This window comes from Zalophus californianus, chromosome 16 (assembly GCF_009762305.2).
Source record: "Zalophus californianus isolate mZalCal1 chromosome 16, mZalCal1.pri.v2, whole genome shotgun sequence".
Classification (NCBI taxonomy): domain Eukaryota; kingdom Metazoa; phylum Chordata; class Mammalia; order Carnivora; family Otariidae; genus Zalophus; species Zalophus californianus.
In genome coordinates this window covers 47,630,632-47,652,679 of record NC_045610.1, presented here as the reverse complement: position 1 = coordinate 47,652,679, position 22,048 = coordinate 47,630,632, and the positions used below count along the sequence as shown (strand labels likewise).

Sequence of the window (22,048 nt, the reverse complement as noted above, 5' to 3'; positions counted from 1 at the left end):
AAGATCCCCTGCCTGTGTGTGAGCCGAGCTGGCTGCCCAGCACCCACCTCTGCACCTGGCTTTGATACTTTCTGCCTATTGGTACAAAACCACTCTGCTAGAGTAGGGTTTTTTTGTTTTTTTGTTTTTTTTTAATTGCTGGGCGAGGTGGCAAATGTGGCAAGATCTGAGAAAGCAATGGTTCTTAGTCACAAATAGAAGTTTCTCATGGCAGGGCATGTCAGGGGAAAACCCAGCTCTGTGACAGTGACTAGCCTCCTGCAGGGGGACAATAGGGGATTCTTCCTGGAACTGTCCATCAAAGGCCCCCAGCAGTGTAGACGCTGCATATCCAAAGAGAGTAGGGGGACAGCATACGGCAGTTCCTCAGAAACTTGCACCTAGAACTATCCTATGACTCGGTAATTCCGCTTATGGGGGCTACACCTTGCAGAGCTGAAAGCAGGGCCTCGAGGATGTATCTGTGCCCACGCTCATAGCAGCCTGATGCACAGTAGCCAAAAGGCGGGAGGAACGCAGGTGTCCATCAACCAATGAATGGATAAAGAACGACTGCACAGGCGGCCAAGTGTTACTCAGCCTTAAAAAGGAAGCAGATTCTGACACCAACTCTGACCCGGATGGTCCTTGAGGACATCCGGTGAAGTGAAGCAAGCCAGTCACAAAAGGACAGGTACTGTAGGCTCCTATTGCTATGTGGTTCCTGGTGTAATGGGATTTGTACAGAGGGAACAGTGGTTGCCAGGGGCTGGGAGGGGGCAGGAACCAGGAGTTAGTGTTTAATGGGACAGAGTTTCGCTTTGGGAAGATGACAATGCTTTGGAGGTGGGCGGCGGTGATGGTGGCAGGACAGTGCGAATGTACCCGAAGGCCACAGCACAGTGCCCTAAAAGTGGTTAGCATGGTACCTTTTCTGTTGTGTGGATTTTGCCACCGTTTAAAAAAAATACAAACAGGAGTGGTCTGAAAGTGAGGTTCGTCTGAGTGGGGAGCCTGCCACAGGAAAGCACATGACTTGGGCGTGAGGAGGGAGGGAGGAGTCTGAATTCACACACGCAGAGAGAGCCACACGACCACAGAAGTGGGAGCACCTTGTCCCCTTCGCCGCTCCGGCCGCAGGACCCCAGCTGCCCTGCGTCCCCGCCCCCCGCCCCACCCAGCACGGTCCTCCCATCCGCAGCGACTACGGGTAAGGTCACGCCTCTCCCTTCCCTCTCGGCAGCCTGGAAGGGGTTTCCCACGGACTGTCAAGGCCCGACTTCTAGTTCCTTCCCCTTTCTTGGCCTGTTTCCCTGGCTAAAGCGGGCAGAGACCCCCAGAGTTCCTTCTGGGCCACTGTTCCCTGCCGGGTAAAGCTCCCCCCTGTCATCTCTGAGTTCACGAGTTTATTGACCTTGCTTTTATGGTTGTTTCCTGTTTTTGTCCTGTTTCCTCTCCTGTTCTGTCATCAGGTGACAGATTTAGAAGCAAGGGGCTGCCTTCTGGCCCATGGGCCCACGTGGATAAGGCCTGAGCCATCTGCGCTGTGCTCTGAGCGGATGCAGAGAGAAAGGGATGGTCCCCTTCCTCTGAGGATTGCATCTGGGATTCCTGATGAATCTCTCTTCTAACTTTCTTACTATAGGTCACACAGGTTTTGCTAGTTTATTCCTCTTTTACTGCTACTGTAAATGGTGTGCTTTTAAAATTTCATTATTGTATGTTACTGATAGACATAAAAGCAACTTATTTTTTGGATCTTGATCTGATAGCTAGTTGCCTTGCTAAAGTCCCTTGTTGTTTTGAATCATTTGTCTGGTCATTCTTTTGGGTTTTCTACCCAGGCAGTCATATCATATGGAAATACTGATAGTTTATCTAGGACCTCTGGAGCAATGTTAAAAATAGCAGAGATAGTGGGCATCCCCATCTTGTTCCTGCTTTTATAGAAAATGCTCCTAAGATTTACTCATTAAATATAATATATGCATAGCCTTTTTGTAAATTCTCTTTACCAGTTTAAAGAAGTTTCCTTGGGGCGCCTGGGTGTCTCGGATGGTTAAGCGTCTGCCTTCAGCTCAGCTCATGATCCCGGGGTCGTGGGATCGAGCCCCGCATCGGGCTCCTGGCTCTGCGGGAAGCCTGCTTCTCCCTCTCCCTCTCCCCCTGCTCATGCTCTCTCTCTCTCTGTACCTCTGTGTCTCAAATGAATTAATAATAAAAAAAAAATCTTTAAACATAAGAAAAATAAAAAAATAAAGAAGTTTCCTTCTAGGGGTGCCTGGCGGGCTCAGTCAATGGAGCATGTGACTCTTGATCTCCAGGGTTTCCTTCCAATCTGCTAAGATCTTTTTCATGAAACGATATTGAATGTTCTCTTTTTTTTTTCTGGATGATCCTATGTTTTTCTTCTTAAATCTGTTAATATAAGTTTTTAGTTTGAGCTCCTCTAAAGGCAGAGCCTGGAACAAGGACTTGGGTTCAGGTAGGTTATTTAAGAGGTGATTCCAGAAAGCTGGCAGTGAAAGAGCAGGGGGATCTGAGAGGGGAAGGAAGAAAAGCCTATTAAAGGTGCTTGACTGAGGTCATGGATGCAGGCAAAGGGCGCTTGACTCTCTGCAACCTTGTAGAATCCTGCTAGATGCCTCCTATAGGTGCCCAAGGGGAAGGAAGAGGCTGGAGCTCACATCCTGCAGCTCCTGTCCTTCACTGATTGAGGGCTGCATCTTAGGGAACTTCTCTCCCACTTTTGGGAAACACTTAAGCAGGCTGATAAGTGGCTCCTAAAGCATTGAAGAAGACCCTGAGGCAAGAAGCAAAAAGAAACATGGTATAAAGTTGAGGTGGGACACTGCAGGGTAAGGTAAGTCTAAGCTTGCATGAAATTATCTGCATTAATTTCTGCTGATATCAGAGAAGGGCAGAAGTGATGTGACATAGAGCACCAAAGTCTTCTATTACCAACATAATAAATGATATCTGTAGGTTCTCTTCTATTTTTTTTAAAGATTTTATTTATTTATTCATGAGAGACAGAGACAGAGAGAGAGAGAGAGGCAGATGGAGAAGCAGGCTCCCAAGGAGCAGGGAGCCCCATGCGGGACTCGATCCCAGGACCCTGGGATCATAACCTGAGCTGAAGGCAGACACTTAACCATCTGAGCCACCCAGGCGCCTGGTCCCCTTCTATTGTTAAACAACTTTTGCATACCCAAGATAAGCTCAATTTGGATGTGATATATATATATTTACACACTGCTAGATTTGGTTGGCTAGCATTTTTCGTATAATTGTTGCATCTATATTCATGAGTGAGTTTGGCCTCTAATCTTTCCTTCTCATCCTGTACTGGTCTCATTTTGATGTTAAGGTTAAGGTTACCCTGGCCTCATAGAAAGAGTTAGTGTTCCTGCTTTTTCCATTCTCAGGGAGAGTTTTCATAAAATTAGAACCATCTTTACTTAAACTTGCATAACACTATCTGGACCAGGTATTTTCTTTGTGGGAAGATTTTAAATTATGGATTCAGTTTCTTTAATAGTTATAGAACCATTTTGGACTTTTTATTTCTTCTCAAATCAAGTTTGGTAAGTTATATTTTTCTAAGATTTGGTCTGCTTTGTTTCATTTTTTTGGCATAAGTCATTTATAGTCTTTTAAAATTTTTAATTGTGGTAAAATACACATACCATAAAATTTACCATCTTAACCATTTTTCAGTGTAGAATTGGTTGTGTTAAGTGTATTCACATTGTTTGGCAGCCAACCCCAGAGTGTTTTCATCTTGCAAAACTGAAACTATGCCGATGAAGCAGTTCACTTCCCCTCCCCCAATCACTGGCAACCATGCCGACCTTCTGTTTCTATAAATTTGTACTGTCTTCATTGTAATCCTGTAGCTATGTTCCCATTGTCATTCCTAATACTGGTGACTTGTACCTTCTTTTGTTTATAAGTAGATTTCACCAGAGATTTGCCTATACTATTAGTTTCTCCAAAGAACTTTTGGTTTTATTAATCCTGTCTACCACATCTTTGTTTTCTATTTTGTTGGGTTTTGCTCTTTATTACTCCATTTTGTATTTACTTTGTTGTTCTGTTTACATTGATTTCTGCTCTGATCTTTACTCCCTTTTGAGTCACTTTCAGGTTTTCTTTGCTGTTCTTTTTCTAACTTCTTGACTACATACTAAGATTGAATACTTATTTCTGACTTTTTTTCTAATACAAGCATTCAAGCCTATCCATTTCCTTTGAAGTGCCATTTTTGATGTATCCCAGGCATTTTAATATATCACTCAATGCGAAGATTTTTTTTAAAGATTTTATTTATTTACTTGAGAGGGAGAGAATGAGAGATAGAGAGCACGAGAGGGAAGAGGGTCAGAGGGAGAAGCAGACTCCCCGCTGAGCAGGGAGCCCGACTCAGGACTTGATCCCGGGACTCCAGGATCATGACCTGAGCTGAACACAGTTGCTTAACCAACTGAGCCACCCAGGCGCCCAATGCGAAGATTTTTAAAACATGCCATTACAATTTCTTCTCTGACCCATGTGTCAGAGGATGTTTTCACATTACCGAGTATATGGGGCTGTAAAGCCTTTTTTTTTTTTTAAGATTTTATTTATTTATTTGAGAGAGACAGAGATAGCGAGAGAGAGCACGGGTGGGGAGGAGAGGGAGAAGCAGCCTCCCCACCGAGCGAGGAGCTCGATGCAGGACTCGATCCTAGGACCCTGGGATCATGACCTGAGCCCAAGGCAGATGCTTAACCTACTGTGCCACCCAGGCTCCCTAAAGCCTATCTTTTTGAAGAGTTTGTGTTCTCTAATTTAGAGGTGCAGATCGAGCTTTTTTAAATTATGTGTTTCATCTCATCCATTCATTTACACTCTTGTTTGGTGGCTTCATTATTCCTAATTGAGAGACATGTATTATAATTCCTTGCTATAATGATGGTTTTATCTCTTTGTGGTTCTTGCAAGGCAGATGCTTACAAATTTAGAAGAATTATAACTTTCTGGTGATCTGTCCCTTTAATCCAGGCATTCATGCTATCCCTCATAATATTTTTGTCTTAGAAGTTCTCTTTCTCTGATATGAACAGAACTTTCCCAGCTTTCTTTTGGTTAGTGTTTGCCGGGTATATTCTTTCCCATCCTTTGACTTTCAACCATTCCATACTCTTATGCCTTAGGTGTGTCTCATAAATACCAGAGAACTGGGTTTTGTGGGTTTAAGATTTTATTTATTTGTTTGAGAGAGAGAGAGAGAGCATGAGCAGGGGGAGGGGGAGAGGGAGAGGGAGAGGGAGACGCAGACTCCCTGCTGAGCAGGGAGCCCAATGCAGGACTCGATCCCAGGACTCTGGGATCACGACCTGAGCCAAAGGCAGACAGACGCTCAACAGACTGAGCCACCCAGGCACCCTGGGTTTTGCGTTTTCATGTTTTAAAAATCCAATCTGAGATGAGAATTTAGGAATGACCGAGTCCACAACTTCCACTACGCTCTACTGAGTAAGAATTGAGTTTAAAAACCTGCATTTTCAACAAGTTGACAAGAACCTTAATCCAGAAGTTTCTCTTTTGAGGTTGTGTGTTTGAGCTACTTACAGAAATAGACTTTATTTTTTTAGAGTAGTTTTATCTTCATAACAAAACATAAAACAGCCCCCACGCATGCACAGCCTCCCCTGTTGTCAACACCTCCCACCAGAGTGGTCCACCTGTTACGTTCAGTGATGCTACATGGACACACCCTTAGCACCCGAAGTCCACAGTTACATTAGCGTTCACTCTTGGTGTTGTACATTCTATGCCCTAAAAATCCTCTGTTCTCTGCCTATTCACCCTTCCCTCTGCCCCAACCCCCGGCAACCACTGATCTTGCCTAAGTTCTCATCTCGCTCTATCACTTAATAGCTCCATGACCTGTGTACATGAGTAATTCACCTAAGCCCCACTTCTCAAATGCATAATCAGAATGCAGAATGGTTCCTTATTTTTGTGGTTCATTATTTTTGTATGAAAATTAAATAAAACAATGTATTAAAACCTCACTTCAGTCCCTAACAGAGAATACACATCAATGAAATGTTTGTTTCCCATTCCTTCCCCCCACCCCCTTCACTTAGTAATTGGAAATCAAGTTTTGCTGAGAAAAGGCAAAGGGATGTTCCCTTGTGACAGGGTGTATCACCAGAAATCTAAGCAGGGGAGGACACAAGAGGTTACTGCCTCCCAAACCCTCTCTCTCCAACTTGGGAAGTCCCTCCCTTTCTGCTTCCTGTCAGGAGGGTTCCCATCCATACGTTATCTGTCTTCTCCATCCAACACCCCTGACCTACATCTGACAAACGTGCAGGTGTGCTCGGTCTTTAAGCTGTCCAGGAGCTAAAGTGACTCAGAACCAAGTTGTGTGTGCAGGAAGAGTATGGCACCAGGGGGAATCGTGATCCAGGTCATGCAAGTCACATGAGATCTTGTCGTTTCCAAGGGAATCACCCTGAATCCCATTAAAAGTTTGAGGATTTATAAAGGGAGCAGGCCCATGCACTATTCCTCTTCATGGTTGTTCTCTTGTGACTGATTTATGAGTACAAGGCATTGTCTTCGCATTAAATCCAGACACCAGGCAGGAATAGATTCACACAGGGCAAGGATTTTTTTTAATTTTTCTTTTAAGATTTTATTCATAAGTAATCTCTACACCCAATATAAGGCTTGAACTAATGACCCTGAGATTAAGAGTCGCATGCTTCCACTGACTGAGCCAGCCCCCTCAGGGCAAGGATTAAAAAAAAAAAAAAAAAATCTATCTGAAAATCTCTTTTTTTTAACCATAGTTAAGTTTTTCAGCTTTATTGTGATTATCATAAATTTGGACTTCTTAATACCATCTTCTTAAAAATTTACATTTGCCCCTCTTCTTCCATGCTTTTCTCCTTTAATTCTTTTAATTGAAGGTTGCTTGTTTTCATGCCATTTTAACCTTCTCTAGTGGTTTAGAACTTAAAAACTCTCTCTGCTGGTTTTTCTTGAAATTTTACCATGCTCATTATAACTTAAAGTACACCCTCCCTCCTGAACAACGCAGAGTTTAGAAAGTTTTTTTTCCCTTTAAATTTTTTGTTATGTTAATCACTATACATTACATCATTAGTTTTTGATGTGATGTTCCATGATTCATTGTTTGTGCATAACACCCAGTGCTCCACGCAGAACGTGCCCTCTTTAATACCCATCACCAGGCTAACCCATCCCCCCACACCCCTCCCCTCTAGAACCCTCAGTTTGTTTTTCAGAGTCCATCGTCTCTCATGGTTCATCTCCCCCTCCGATTTACCCCCCTTCATTCTGCCCCTAGAAACATTGCCAAAGGCAAGGGAAGCAAGGGCAAAAATGAACTTTTGGGATTTCATCAAGATAAAAGCTTTTGCACAGCAAAAGAAACAGTCAACAAAACCAAAAGACAACCGACAGAATGGAAGAAAATATTTGCAAATGACATATCAGATAAAGGGCCAGTACCCAAAATCTATAAAGAACTTATCAAACTCAACACCCAAAGAACAAATAATCCAATCGAGTTTAGAAAGTTTTTAACTATAATCCTCTCTTAAATATTATTGCCCAGTATTTTAGTTTTGAACTTTTTAAGACTTCTCAAATTAAATATGATAAATATTACATATTTATCTTCCATATCTGTTTGCTGTTTTGTTTTCTCATGCTTCCTTCTTGCATAGAAAACTCTCCTGTAATCATTTTTCTTCTGGATGCACATCTTTAAAAATTCCTTTAGTGGAGGTATCTTGGGGGTAAACTCTCTCAGTCTCTGTTTATCTGTCTTTCTCTCACTTTGGTTCTTGAAAGACGGTTTTGTTGGGAACATGAAAGAAGTCACTGGGTTAAGACCCAGTCATGACAAAACCCTTCCCCAGCCCTGTGAAGACATGAGTTCACTCTCCAAACCGACACACCGATCTCCATTCCCCTCAAATCCTCTTGTATCTTCCAGAGCAGAGCATCTTAACTCTTCCAGCTTTATTGTCCCCTTCACTGGAGAACTCAGAGACCTAAAGAACAAGGCAGGGAGTATTTGGTGGTAGAACAGCACTCCAAGAAGGAGCACCCAAATTTCTTCTCTCGTCTACATGATGGTCGGTTTCCTCTCATCCCTAGGCAGCTTTTTGGTGACAGGAAGCGTTGGTCTTCCCTCTTCGTTTGGAAGCATCCATCTGGCCTTCTAGGGTCTGATCATCAGGCCCCTGAATCCACCTCATTCCCTCTCCCAGAAGGCCTTGCAGCCTCATGCCAGGACAGCACCCCCGCCCCCCACACTACCTTCCCATTCTGCCCCAAAAGTTCTGTGAGGCAGAACAGGTCTCCAAGTAACTCCCAGTTCACAAGGACCCTGACTCCCACGGGCAGGTTTGAAGGGCCAGGACCTTCCACCCTGGAAAGCACAGAGTCATCACCAGCCCCTCCGCCCAGAGGCCACCCCGTAGCCAGCACGTGACCTGGGACAATTCTGGGTCACCTTCCCTCCATCACTGAGTCAAGTTCCTTTCTATCAGCTTCCTCGGGGGCATAAGTGCGGGCAGCTGCTGGCTCATGGGTGCCCACTGTTAGGATCAGAAAGGGAAGGGCTTGTTCCTACCAGTTCTGGTTCAGAAAGTCCCAGGAAAACCACTGCCCGGGCTTCACTCTGAGGGCCCATCTTTGTGGGGTAAGGGGCCCTGGTTGGCCTTGTTAGGTGTTCAGCCAAGCTCCGAGGCCTGGGGATCAGCAGAGACATCAGCAGGAGAAAGGTACACCGGGCAGACCCAAAAAGAAAGACCCCATCCAATCTTATCTGGGTTGTACACCAAAACAAACTGCTTCTATTCATCTACTCAACCATCCCTCCATCCCTCCATCCATCCTCTTACTGAACAGCTACTCAGCATCAACAAGTTCACCAGGTAGTACCTACCATACCCGCAGTAGAACAGTAAGCAGATCTAGAATCAGCTTCTGCTCTGCTGGACAGGCCAATGGGGAGGGAGGGCAAGTTGATGTGTAAGCTATCAGATGCACAGCCACATTCCCATGCCTGGAGATCAAAGAGGAAGTGGTGGGTGGGAACTGGGGCTGAGGGCTTACAGGAGGACCTTGGGCCCCAGAAGCTTCACTTGAACACTGGTGGGGATTGAGTCAGGCTGGCCCAGCTGTGTGTGCAGTTGGGATTCACAGGCACAGACCCTTCCAGAAGATGTTTGGAGAGCTCCCTGGGCATGAGCCACACACGCACGCACACACACACACACACACACACACCACCACCACCACCACCACCACTACCCCTGCCTAGCCCCTTATGGCAAGCCCCTTATACCCCCAGCAATTTCCTTTGACCTTCTGCTGTCTTGCATTTCTCTCACAAGGGTCTCCTGGGCGTGTAGCTTCTAAGAATCCATCCCTTACCCTGCCCTGTGGGCTTCCTCTCACTCATAAAGACTTCACTCTCTCCTAGGGATGTGACCTTGGCAAGTCAATCACTCTGTGCCTCAGTTTCCCCATTGGTAAGATAGGGACAGTGAGAGTACCTACCTGACAGAGGTAGAGCGCTTCTGACAGTGCTGAGCTGTGGTCAGTTTACTATTGCATTATTTTTGTTATGATTTTTGCTGTTATCGCTCTTATCATCATTATTATTCTGACCCAGTGAAGACCACAGAGTCTCCAGCACAGTAGTGTCTGCTGTCGGAGCCCCGGGGCCGCACCTCAGCCTCCCTGTGGGCTCGAGGAGTGTTCCCTGCAGCGCCACACGGATCAGATCCCAGGCTGGGGTTACGGCTCGTGCTTTCCTCCATCTTCCGTCTACATCACTCCGAAGCAGTGCCATCCAGGGACGTGCCTGGCTCCAGGCTGACCAGCAGCCCTTGCCCACAGCACACGGTGGTGACAGCCTTTGGCCTCAGTAGCCAAAGAGAAGGGGACAACTTTATTCCACCCTCGTAACCCAGGAACCGAGCTAGGCCTGAGCCCTGAAAATGCTGGGGCACCCCTTGATAAAGCAAGGAGACCCACTCTTCTCCTGCCTCTCCCAGGCCCTGCTGGCCCCCGGGACTCCTGCCTTTGGGGATTCCCTCAGTAGGTGACAAAGCCTTTCTAGAAACTCACTGCAATGCCTCAGGCCCTGAGCCCCCCTCCCCAGACCAAGGCTCCCTGCCTGGAAGGGTTGGGGGGAGATACCATAAGCCATGCCCTGGAAATGGAGGCTGGGGGTTTGGGCTACAGCCAGACTGACCCCCATTAGTCTGTGCCTGGGCTGCTGGGCACTGTCGTGGGAGCTCTTCCCTCAAGTTGTCCCTATCAGCTGAGTCCAGGCGGGATGAGGTTGCAAGCTGGGTGGGTGTTGAGCTTTCAGTAGCCGTGCCAAGGGTGGGGGGCTGTCCACCGGAGCACCTCCACTGCCTGTCCGGGTCTGCTTAGAGAAGCCCAGCTCCCGGCTTTGCGAAAGAGACAGCATGTCCTGGACAGGCCTGACTTCGGATATTCTCTCCCCAGAAGGGAACTCGATAATGCGTCCTGTGGGATTGGGGGTTCTCAGGTCTGGGGCTTGTAGGCATCATGGTCCTTTGTGCACACACACTGCCCTGAACCCCATGTGCATGCACATCACACATGCATACCCGCCGCTTGCGCTGACCCCTGGAACAGTGGCATGGCGGGAGGCCAGATCATACTCCGGCTTATCAGCTACCTCCCAGCTTCCTCTGCCTGCGTTCCTGCAGGCCTGGAGCTCTGAGAGCTGGCCTTCCACGTGGCTTCCAGAAGACCTCTCAGATAATGAGAGGAAATGTGGTCATCAGCTCATAGAAGACTGGGGTTCCGGGCTACAGCTCCAGGCCACCACTCCCTGACCTGGGTCCACCATCTCCCTCCAGGAGGCCCTCAACTGTTCCCAGTGAGCCTGTGGATGCCACTCGAGATGTCCCCTTTTGGCTGCTGGGGACTGCCCACCGCCCTTCTTGTCCTGTTCTGCTGCCCAGGTGAGCTGGTACCTGGGGATCCTGACTTGGCATGTGCCAGCCTGGGGGGCTGCTGCCTGTCCCCCTGGCTTCAGGCGTGGGAGGTGGGGCTGGTCCTGAAGTCACCGAGGCTTTGAACACAGGGGCAGCCCACCCTGGGCACAGGATGCTCTACCAGCCTGGCTCCCCCATGATCCTGGATGGGGGCGTGGGGGGTGGGGAAGCTGGTCTTTTCGACAGCAGGTTGAACAGGCCCCACGGCTGCATGGCCTGTAGAAGTAGCAGGTTGTGGAGGCTGAATGGTGGACTGCGTGGGGGCCTGAGGCAGGAGGGGATGCTGGGGTTCCAGGGAAGGTGAGGGAATGCCCCAGCTGTTCTTCAGATGTGGCCCAGGGACAGCAGGGGGCAGCAGAGGACATGGCCTTTTGACTACTGTCAAAGGGAAGCGAAAACCTCCAGGGAGTCAGGGGACTGTGAAGGGAAACGCTACCATGTGCTCAGCACTCCGTTTTGGACAACCTGCCAGGTGCTTTTCAAGGGCTAGCTCACCACAGCCCTGCAGGAAAGGGATTACTACTCTGTTTGACAGGTGAAGAAAGAGGCTCAGAGGGAGAAAGCACCTCGCCCAGGGTCACCCAGCTGGTACATGGCAAACTCAGGATTCAAATCCAGCTCTGTCTACCTGCAAGGCTCCTTTCTTGCCACTTCATTATATGCCACTCACTGAGCGCTGAGTGGGGACTTGCGGGTGTGGGGGAAGCGCGGGATTGGACCCGCTGTTTGAGATCAAGGACCTTCCGAGTGGGAGCTGGGCTCTGAGGACTCAATCTTGAGGCATCACATACTTGTGGATGTCTGTCACACACAGGGCATTGTGCTAAGCACTGAGGGAAACCTATAAAATCTCAGCCCTGCCTTCTAGAAGCTCTAAAACATCTAAGGGAGAGTTGGCAGGGATATCAATCATTTGCAAGGTGGTCCCATTATCTTCCTGAACTCCTCTCCCCCTGCCTTCCTCCTCACTGAGCTCTAGCTGCCCTGATCTTGCTGTTCCTCAAGCACACCAAGCATGCCCTTGACCCAGGGTCTGAAGGCTGGGAACACCCCCGCTAGCCAGATATCTGCAGGGCTCACACCCACCTCTTTTCGTGCCTGTGCTCAAATGTCAATGCCTTGGTGAGGCCCGTGCTGACCACCCTATTAAAATGGCAACTCCACCCCATTCCTGTTTCCTGCCCCAGGCACTGATCACCGTCAGACAGGGCTGGGTATTTCACTTGTTGATTATTGTCTGTCCCCTTCATGATCAAGGGAGCTCTGCAAGGGCAGGGTTTGGTCTGCTTTGGTCACTGCTGTGTCGTCAGAGCCTACAACAGGGCCCGGCACACAACAGGTATTCAAAAAGTGTTTGCAGAAGAAAGGAAAGGAGAGAGGAAAAGGTTGAACCCAGGGCCACGGGGGCCCAGAGCACCCAGTCCACCTCCGTCTCTGAGAGGCCTTCATGGAGGAGGGGACATTTGGACTGGGCTTTGAAGGTCGCATAGGATCCCTCTGCATGGAGATGGAAGACATGCACGGAGGAGACTCATCTGAAGGTGGTGGGCTGGAGGAAGAGCTGTGGGGTCGCCTCCGCGGTTTGGACATGGGGCGATACATAAGGCCTGACCAACGGGACAGTAGCAGACGGGCCATCTCTGGCCTATCTTCTTGGGCACCTGCCCCGTGATCAGACTGCCGGCGGTGGGCAGGCCCACTGGGCAGGGCAGCAGACACGTTTGCTGCCCAGTCTTTCTGGTCTTCCAGGGTCTGGTGAGGGGTTTGAGGTGCACATGTATCCGGAGCAGCTTGTGGTGGAGCCCGGAGGGTCCAAGTTGATCAACTGTAGCACCAGCTGTGCCCAGCCACAGACCGGTGGCCTGGAGACCGCCCTAACCAAGACCCTGCTGGAGTCGGGAGCTCAGTGGAAGCAGTACTTGATCTCCAACATCTCCCGGGACACAGTCATCCACTGCTACTTCACCTGCTTCGGGAATCAGAAGTTAAAGAGTCTCAACATCAGCGTGGTCTGTGAGTGCCGCCCTGCGGGGCCCTCCTCCCCAGGGCCGAGCCCGTGTCTACTGACTGTTTGCAGAGCAGCTCTGGTACTGCTCCTGGGCACTTGCTTTGGCCCCCACCTCCCTGGGCTCCTGGGGGGGGGACGCCGGCCATGGGCTCAGAGTCTGCTCACACCCTTCATTGGACTCCGTGAGCCTGCTGGCCACGCCACCTCCGAGGCTTGCTCAGAGGACAGTCCAAGCAAGGTTTGCACCAACTGACAAGTCATTTTCCCGGCAATGCTCACAGTCTCCTCCCCGCTCAGTAGCAGCCCGTCACCGGACAGCCCCCACCCCACCACAAATAGCGGGGCGCCAACAGAAGGGCCGCCATGCTCTCCGGTCGCCCCTTCACCTCATGGAGAGAAGGTTAAGGCATGACTGGTGCTTTTATATTCCTTTTTTTTTTTTTTAAGATTTATTTATTTGAGAGAGCTGGGGAGGGAAGGAAAGGAGAGGGAAAGAGAACATGAGCAGACACGGAGCCGGACACAAGCCTTGCTCTCACAGGCCTGAGATCACAACCTGAGCTGAAACAGAGGGCTGGGTGCTTAACCGACTGAGCCAGCCAGGCACCCCTGCTTTTATATTCCTGAGGGCCCCTGGCAAATGTGTGACCATCACCCATACACACCTGTGCACGGGTCATGGAGACCTTCCCATAGGGCAGGATTCTCTCAACGTCTCGGCACCAAGGGTATGGCTGGGGTCCTCCCCATGACCAGCACAGTGGATCAAGTGAATAGAAAGATGTTCTAAATCCAACATATTACCTTGGGATGATGGGGGCAAGGTATTCTAGTTCGAAAGGGAATCCATGGTACCACTGAGGGCCCTGTCTAATAGATAAGGGATGGCCGGTCTAACTAAGCAAGGCAGGTCTGACTCCAGCCCCCACCCCTTAAGTGGGGACCCCACAACTCTTGGCCCAGTTCCAGTGAGCACCCCCTTCTTGGTCTCAATACAGTTATCCAGCTGTTTAATACGGAAATTTGTGTTTGATTTCTGGAGACGGAGACAGATCCATTTTTTTTGTTTATTTCTGGTTGGCTGTACAATTTCTAGACCTCCGCTTTGTAGACCCCTGGCCACCTCCATTTTGTCGATTCCAGAAAACGTCATGTTGATAACACTCCCAGCCAATCCATCCTTCACCCTGACCTGCTTCCTCTGTCCTCTCCCTATGCTCTAGAGCAGGCCAGGCCCCAGCCCGCTTCCTCCCCCTGTCCAGCCAAGGCCCCGAGAACGCTGCGGTGCCAGGGGGTGGGCCAGGCCAGAGGGTGGGGGGAACCGCTGGGACTGCACCCCCATCTGACCCGCCCTCCCCTCTCCTTCCCTGCAGACCCTCCACAGCAAGTGCTGCTGAAGCTGCAGCCCGCGTGGGTGGCTGTGGGGAGATCCTTCATCATCGAGTGCCACGTGCCGGCCGTGAAACCCCTTGAGAGCCTCACTCTCACCCTGCTCCATGGCCAGGAGGCCCTGTGCAACAAGACCTTTGCAAGGGGGGACGATAGCATCCGAGAGGCCACGGCCACGCACAACAGCACGGCTCACAGGGAAGACGACCACCACAACTTCTCGTGCCACGCCCACCTGGATCTGCGGTCTCTCGGCGGGGGCATCGTTCACCGTGTCTCTGAGCCCCAGATGCTCAAGGTCTATGGTGAGGGGCGCCCCCCGGATGGGAGGGGTGGGAGAGGGCATTCACTTTCAGTTCCTTAGGGGAAGAAAAAGCCCTCAGCACGCCCGCTGCCAGCCCAGGGGCCAGGCACCCAGGGACCCCACGCTGAATCCCGGGGCTTCCCTCTTGCTCTTCCGGACCTTGACCGAGTCACCCGCCACCCCCGCCCCCTCTGGCCATGGCCCCTCTCTACATTCAGAGGTTGGGCCCAAAGGTCCCCTGGAGCTCTGCTGTTCTGTGACTCTTGATGGCCAAGGTGTTCCCTGTCTTCAGTGAGTTTGGTGGAAGCTCACTCAGCTCTGCCCAGGGCGGGGCTGGGCTGGGACGGCGCCAGGGTGCAGGCCACGGTGGCCAGCATACCTACGCTGGTGCCAAGGGCCGGTGGCCTGGGCCCTGGCCTGCCTTTCCCCGAGATCCTACACCATTAGCCCTTCATCTCTGCAGCCCAGGTGGCTGCAAGGTGGACGGGGCGTGGGTGGGTGACACGTGGACCCTTCCCCCTTGGGCCCTGGCCTGGAGCACGGGCGGGCTCCTGAGACTGCTGCCCCCTCCTCCCCAGAGCCCAGGCCAGACAGCCTGAGACCGCTGCCCCTCCCCCGCTGAGACCGCTGCCCCTCCCCCGCTGAGACCGCTGCCCCTCCCCCCTCAGAGCCCAGGCCAGACAACCAGATGGTCGTCATCATCTCCGTCGCGTCGGTGCTGCTGCTCTTGTTCGTGACGTCTGTCCTCCTGTGCTTCGTCTTGGGCCAGCACTGGCGCCAGAGGCGGATGGGCGCCTACGGGGTTCAGGATGCTTAAGTAGGGCCAAAGTTGGGGCCGACTGAGCACAGCCAACATGAGTGGCACGGCCACCGCCGCCGCAGCCCCTGGAACTCAGCGTGACTCCTCGGGACTGTGGTCCGGCCCTGGCTGCAGGACTATAACGAGCAGCCGAGGACATCGGGGTCATTTCCTTTTCTAGTCTGCACATAAACACCTGGACTCAACCCTGTGCCTCCATGTCTTCTCCTGGGATAGAACTCCACGGCCAGGAAAGGCACCCACCGGGCCTGGACTTCTCCCCAGAGGTCTCCCAAGCCTCCCTCCCCCCTCGCCTTCACAGGGGCCTTCCAGAGCCCCAGCCAGCCCAGGCCCTGGGGCGCCCCCGTGCTGACAAGCCCAGGCCCTGGGGTGCCCCCATGCTGACCAGCCCAGGCACCAGACACCCCTCCTCATGGAGCCCTGAGTGACTAATTTCTCCCAAGGGACAGGGACATGGGGGAGACACGCCCTGGCCCAGGAGAGCAGAGAGACGTTCTGTTCCTACTTGGCGCTCGGGGACCTCAGGCCACTCCCAAGCAGGACATGGCTCTGACTTCTTTCTGCCAAAAGAGCCAGCTTCCTTGGGCAAGGGTGGGGCCCAAGGGAACTGGCTCAGCTCCAGGACCCTCTGAGCCAGGCCTCTCTCCCATCACTTTAGGCCTTCAGAGAGCCTTGGACAACAAAAGCAGTCCTCCCCTCACCTCCTGCTCTGTCATTAGGCCACCAAGACCCCACCGCACTGGCCCTCCCATACAGGGGTGAGTGGAGGAGGTCGAGCGAGGGAGGGCTCTAGACCCCTAGGCCCCCCCACCGGCGGCTTCCCAGCCCTGGATGATGTTTAGAGGGGTCTGTGCTCCAGGGCAGAGATGAGGCCAGTTCAAGGTCTCCATGTGGTGAAGAAGGTTTTGATTCACCCAGGAGAGGGCCTGGCTGTGGTTGAGGGAATGGGGGAGGGCTGTCAGGCATGGGTGCAGAGTCGTAGGCACTAGAGGGGCACCTAGGGGCTCCAGGGCTCTTTCCAGCTCTGCGGTGAAGCTGGCAGGGTCCCAGGGCTGGTGTCTGTCCTCACGGTAGGCTCTCGGCATCATAGTAGTCTGGGGAGAGACAGTACCCGTATCTTGGCTCCCTCCTGCATCCCTAGACCCCAAGGAGTGAAAGGGAAACGGACAGGCCAGTTGCCTGCAGCAGTGATGATAGGCACTCCCCCACCCCCAACATGGCCCTCCTGGCCTCCTGACCCATCCCTGGGCCCCACTGCCCCCCTACCCTGCCCCTACCTGAAGCCGGGGGTACATCCGCACCCACAGTGCCTGTGGCACTGGGGGGTGGGGGTGGGGGCACGGTTATGGTTCTTCTGACATAGAGAAAAGAAAAGAAAGACCCCCCCAATCAGAAGTGGTCTCTGGGGTCTCACCCAGAAGTATCTCCAACCCCCCCCCCCCGCCCCCCAGCTCCTGGTGAGCTCTTCCAGCCCAACCCCAGAGCAGGACTCTGGCAATGCCCAGATCCCCCAGCCTCACTTACCCCCCCCTTTTCCCAGAGGCAGGAGGGCAGTGCTGAATCCTGGATGTGTTCTGCAAGTGAGGCTGATGTGAGGGGAGGGAAAGGAAAGGGCCTGGCCAGGGTAGCGAGGGGCCCAGCGTGGGCATCGGGCAGGGCAGGTAGTGGTGATGAAACACCAAAGGCCCTTCCTCCTGGGCTTGCATCTCCTCCTCCTCCTCCTGTTGACCCTCCAGGTAGACCTGGGGATTGTGGGAAAGGGGGAGGAGGGATGATGATATGGGACCCAACGTCCCTACCCCCACTTCTCTGTTCCTCTAATTTCTCCAGAGGAACATCATAAATTGGCTTCCCTGTATTGAGCAGCTAGGTACTTTGGAGATGTCTATTCCTTATTTTGCAGGAGGGAAAACTGAGGCTCAAAGAGGTTGAGCAACTTGTCTAAGGTCATCCAGGTAATAAGTGGCTGAGCAGGGACTGGAAGAATCCAGGTATGACTCCAGAGCAGGTCAGGAGTCCAGTGACCTGCGTCTGGCCTCGCCCCCAGGCCCTGGACCCACCCGTGCCCCATCGGGGAGGTGGGGTGCTCATCCCAGGGGCCCCCCTGAGGGCCATGGTGTGAGGAGTGGTGGCAGCCCCTGCCAGCCTGGATGGTGTACACAACCTGGCCTCCTCCAAGCGGCAAAATCCTACCTGGCTTCCAAGGGCTGATTCTAAGGTCACCTGCTCCTCCAAGGAGCCTTTCCTCATTCCCCAGTGAGTGTGCGCTCATGCCTTGCCCCTCTCCCCGTGCCAGGCGGGTAGAAGTTGCCTTGCATTCATAGTCATTGATTTATTTTTTCACTTGTTCAACAAATATCACTTGAGCCCCTAATAAGTATCGGGCACCCTGCAGACTCCAGGTACATTGGTGCCTGTCCTCCTGGGCCTGCAGTCTAGTAGGGGATGCACTGCAGGGAGACCTCCTTGAAAACACGACCTGAGTGCTCTGGATTTGGGGACTCCCACCCCATGGAGGCTGCTGACTTGGGAGCCTGGCACATAATAGATGCCAAAGGGACCCAGCTGGGTGCCTGCACTGTTGCCTGGTTCGTTTTCTCCAGGATCCACCCCAGATGGATCCCTGCCCTTGGACCTGCAGGCCGGTGGCCCTGGTGGCACACCTCCACCCCACCCCTAGCTGACGCACCTGCGGGTGGCAAGAGGCTGGCCCCGGGTGGAGCGCTGCTGCCACCAGGCCACTCAGCAGCAGCTGGTGCATCTGCGCGTTCTGCAGCAACATCAGTTCCAGCAGGTCTAGGGCGGGGGAGTTAAGCAGGCCCACGCCAGTCCTCCCACTGCCCACCGCTCCACCCCCACCGGCCCCCCCAAAGCCCAGCCCGGGACCCCGCGGAAGGGACGTGCAGCGAGGACGCCCAGAGAATGTGCGAAGCAGAGTGGGGTACAAGGCGGGTGAGCCCCGAGTCTCACCTTCCTTCACTCGGCCCCGCTGCGGGGGCGGCGGTGGGACGGCCCATGTGACAGGCTGCAGGACGGTCACCCAGGGCTGGGGGGAGCCGGAGACTCAGGCGAGGCGGACAAGGGATCAGGACCAACCTCTCCCCAACATCCCCCCGCTGCACCCCGCGAGTGGCCTCCCTCACCCCGCTGGGCCCTCATTTTCCTCCCCGCCAGCCCCGGTTCCCCGAGTCTCCTCCTCTGCGGCTGGGGTCGCTCTCTGCTCCCACTCCACTTCCTCCAGGGGTCGGCCCCTCCACGGACGGCTCCCCAATCTGCCAAGCCCCCAGGCCTCGCCGGTAAAAGCCGGCTCAGCCCTCACCGTCCGGGCTGCACTCTGCGGTTGGGGCTGACCACAGCTCCCTCCAGGGCCGGAGGCCATGCGGGCTCCTGCGGGTCGGGGTTACCTAGGCGACGTGGGCGACGCCAAAGTCTCCTCCCACGCATGCGCAGGTCCCTCCCCGCCTCCGGTGCTCCGGGCTTGCTCTGCTGCGAGGACTCCCTTCCCCAGGAGGCGGGTCGCTCTGCCAGATATCCACCTCCAGCTCCCAGGCCAGGCATCGCGTCTTGCTCCTCGCTGTACCTTCCACCCTTGCGCACCTCCGGGACCAAGCCCTGGGGCGGGGGGCGGCTCATGTTTGTTGAGTGAATGAGTGAGGAGCTGGGGAGACCAGCCCCAAAGCAAACACTTGGTTTTCAGGCCCCAGACTTGGCTAGGGTGATGAGTTAAGCAGGAATAGAACATTCTGTAGGAGCGGACTTGGCGGGCAAAGGCAGGTGAGTGAGGAGGGCAGAAGGTATGTTCTCTGTCATTCTGAATCAGAGGGATGTCCTTTGGGCCAGGAGTGTTTTCTGGAGCAGACCAAGGACAGTTCACAGAAAAGTCTGGGCCCTGGCCAGAAACAGGTGGCTGGCCCCTTGACGCCCCCCTCATGGCCGTTGGCTCCCTCATTCCCGGCTGCCGCTTTGCAGAGGTGGAGAGGCCTGGGGAGATCAGCACCAGGGCCCCCATTATTGTCCCACAGCCGGGAAAAATCACCAAAGCAGGCATTCTTTTGACAGGAAGTTATCAAGGTCTTCCTTGCATCAGAACAGGTGAGGGAAGAGATCTATTTCGGCAGCTGTGACCATCCTAAGATAGGCCCTGAGCAGCAGTCAAGGAAAATCCAGACAGGAAACTGGGATTAGCACCTGTGAGTTGCCCCTTCCCCCACCCTCTACTTCTGTTCAGCTCCTCTTCCTGGCAGTCCCGGTATCTAGAACCACAAAGACCATTCCCACCACCTCTTTTGTGCCTTAGTCCCTGGGAGGGGGCCCGTGGGCTGAGCATTAGCTGTGAGTCTTATAGCTTCAGTGGCCATCAACAAGCTGACATCGGGCAATGCGGTGACAGGCCCTGGGGGGGAGTGGGATTAGCACAGAGGTGCGTCTTTCTGTCTGCATCCTCAATGCAGTAAGAGGGGCAAAACCAGGGGCGCCTGGGTGGCTCAGTTGTTAAGCGTCTGCCTTCGGCTCAGGTCATGATCCCAGGGTCCTGGGATCCGTGGTGGCAGTGGCAGGGAGTGGGCTTCTCCTTCTCCCGCTGCCCCTCCCCCGGCTTGTGCACGCTCTCCCCCCCCCCCAAAAAAGAAAATCTTAAAAAAATAAAAATAAAAACAGCCCAGAGCAGGTTGGAGGCGGCTGTGAAAAACAGACAGGGATTGGTGATTACTTCACTACCTCAGATATAAGACCGCATGTTGAGCCCACATGTGTTTGGGAAGACAGGGCCGAGGTAAAAACTGCCTGGCTTCTGTGTGCAAGCAGAGTTCCTTGTCGAAGGAAACTAAAGCATTTGCCCTTTGAAGAATGGAAAAACCACACGCGCTTATCTGCCGGAGCTCTTTTGCTTATAGAAGATCTAACGTTAGTCCCACAGTGGAGGAGGTGACTTTCCGGCCACTTGCCTGGCCCACTATTATTTTCTTTGAGGCACTGAACACTCCACCTATTTCCTTTTCATGTTGTCTCCTCTGTGAGGACTCTGGTTCGCATCTTTGTTTTTTTGTTTTACCGGGGTTTTCGTTTGTTTCTGGGTGTCCCACAGCGATATATATTAAAAGTCCTCCCTGTTGCCTCGGTAAATCTATTTCTGGGAATAAACTAAACACCGCAAACGATTTCTCCTCAAGTATGTTCATCACAGTGTTATTTTTAAGGGTTGAAAATTGAACATACCCAGGGTCCTCTAATAAGGGAATGGTTGTGTAACTGAAGGCAAGTCACTCAAAGAAAGAGTGTGCAGTCATTAAAAAAAAAAAAAAAAAAAAAAAACCCACAAAAAATGAGCTCCTTCCTCTCCTCCTCACATGGGAACGGAGAGAAAAGAAAAGAACTTGGGTGGAAATTTCAGTGTTTCTTCTTGGTACAGATGGGAAGTGCCGAGCAGAGACGGACAACCCGACAGCAGGCCTTTCTCTTGGGCCCAGGTCCTAAGGAGACACTAATGGGAAGGAGGTAGTTACATGACTGACTGGCTATGTTGGGGAGGCCTTGAAAATACCACAGTAAAGAAATTCCATTTTTCTGCTTGGAGGCTCTGACTATGTTGTTTCTCCAAATCGTGACTCTCCTTGTGAGGTGTGTGTGTGTGGTTTTGCCTGACAGGTCCCTGGTGGTACTTTGGGGACTTATAAAGTGTAGATGGAACCAGTGGGGTGCACGGTGGTGCGGACTCAGTTTCAAGGTCCCCCCCAGCCGCCACCAGAATAGAGCTGTGGTATGGAGCCCTAAGCCCCTCCTCTCCCCCACTCCCTGGAATCGGGGTGCCGCCAACCACGGGGGAGCACCGGCTGAAGCTCCCAGGAAGTCCCCCTGAGTGAGTGGCTCAGGAAGGAAACTGAGGCCCAGGCGGGGGTGAGGAGCGGGCGGTAGTGGCCAGGACAGGGTACGACAGGGCCAGTTCCTGCAGGTCAGGGTGGGATTTTCTGAAAGGTGGTTCTATTCTGCAGAATTCTTGTGTCTGTGGGCAACTGAAACTCACCCTAAACTAGCCTAAGGAAAAGGGATGCTTTTTGGCTCATGTGATGGGAGAGGACGGTGATGGGGTTTCTCTGTAGTCCCACTGATTCAGGGGTCAAGCAGGGTTTTCTGGTCCCTCTCTCATCTCCCCCCACCTGTGTGTGGTGTTCTCATTCCCTCGTCCTACAGACAGACGCTTTCACTTGGTGGGAGACACACCTCAGGCACCTGCAGACCTACTTCAGTTACTCTACACAAACTCAGAGGGTCCTGAGGAGAGATTATCTTTCTTTTGTATGGATATACCTATACCCCCAGGAAGGACTATGATTGACCCCACCTGTACCACATATCCAGCTTTGGGACCAACCACTGTGGCCAAGAGCATTGGCCAGACCTGGGTGACATGGCCATCTCCATGGCCGAGGTGGGGGTGGGGGAATCAGCAGCCACACCAGAATGACATATTTGGGGTA

General features: G+C 52.6%; 2 protein-coding genes across 7 annotated transcripts; one reads left to right on the top strand and one right to left on the bottom strand.

Moving 5' to 3' along the window:
• Positions 1 to 619: 619 nt before the first annotated feature.
• Positions 620 to 15,760, top strand: ICAM2 (intercellular adhesion molecule 2). Of its 3 annotated transcripts, none has more exons than XM_027567624.1 (5): positions 620 to 673; positions 10,917 to 11,021; positions 12,804 to 13,067; positions 14,436 to 14,756; positions 15,424 to 15,760. In XM_027567624.1, exons 2-5 carry the CDS (start codon positions 10,949 to 10,951, stop codon positions 15,570 to 15,572), a joined length of 807 nt encoding a protein of 268 aa, XP_027423425.1. In that variant the 5' UTR covers positions 620 to 673; positions 10,917 to 10,948; the 3' UTR covers positions 15,573 to 15,760. The 3 variants fall into 3 exon arrangements, with proteins under 3 accessions (XP_027423425.1, XP_027423424.1, XP_027423426.1); XM_027567623.1 differs by lacking the exon at positions 620 to 673 and adding an exon at positions 1,039 to 1,189; XM_027567625.1 differs by lacking the exon at positions 620 to 673 and adding an exon at positions 2,698 to 2,842.
• A 132-nt stretch (positions 15,761 to 15,892) lies between these two features.
• PRR29 (proline rich 29) lies at positions 15,893 to 21,104 on the bottom strand. 4 transcript variants are annotated; one of them, XM_027567628.2, is made up of 6 exons: positions 18,895 to 18,954; positions 18,546 to 18,621; positions 18,265 to 18,371; positions 17,100 to 17,317; positions 16,853 to 16,929; positions 16,497 to 16,669 (listed from the first exon to the last, which is right to left on the bottom strand). In XM_027567628.2, exons 1-6 carry the CDS (start codon positions 18,952 to 18,954, stop codon positions 16,641 to 16,643), a joined length of 567 nt encoding a protein of 188 aa, XP_027423429.1. In that variant the 3' UTR covers positions 16,497 to 16,640. The 4 variants fall into 4 exon arrangements, with proteins under 4 accessions (XP_027423427.1, XP_027423429.1, XP_027423428.1 ...); XM_027567627.1 differs by having other exon boundaries at positions 16,527 to 16,712; XM_027567626.2 differs by lacking the exon at positions 17,100 to 17,317 and having other exon boundaries at positions 15,893 to 16,712; positions 18,895 to 21,104.
• Between the last annotated feature and the right edge of the window lie 944 nt (positions 21,105 to 22,048).

Bases quoted from the DNA above. Each gene is read 5' to 3' on its own strand.
- ICAM2 (XM_027567624.1), top strand. From the start codon at position 10,949: ATGCCACTCGAGATGTCCCCTTTTGGCTGCTGGGGACTGCCCACCGCC. The intron at 13,068-14,435 runs GTGAGTGCCGCC...CCTTCCCTGCAG, and splicing joins TCTCAACATCAGCGTGGTCT to ACCCTCCACAGCAAGTGCTG. The intron at 14,757-15,423 runs GTGAGGGGCGCC...CTCCCCCCTCAG, and splicing joins CCAGATGCTCAAGGTCTATG to AGCCCAGGCCAGACAACCAG.
- PRR29 (XM_027567626.2), bottom strand. From the start codon at position 18,954: ATGGCCTCCGGCCCTGGAGGGAGCTGTGGTCAGCCCCAACCGCAGAGT. The intron at 16,930-18,264 runs GTGCGTCAGCTA...TCTCTATGTCAG, and splicing joins CAGCCTCTTGCCACCCGCAG to AAGAACCATAACCGTGCCCC. The intron at 16,713-16,852 runs GTAGGGGCAGGG...CTTGGGGTCTAG, and splicing joins GGATGTACCCCCGGCTTCAG to GGATGCAGGAGGGAGCCAAG.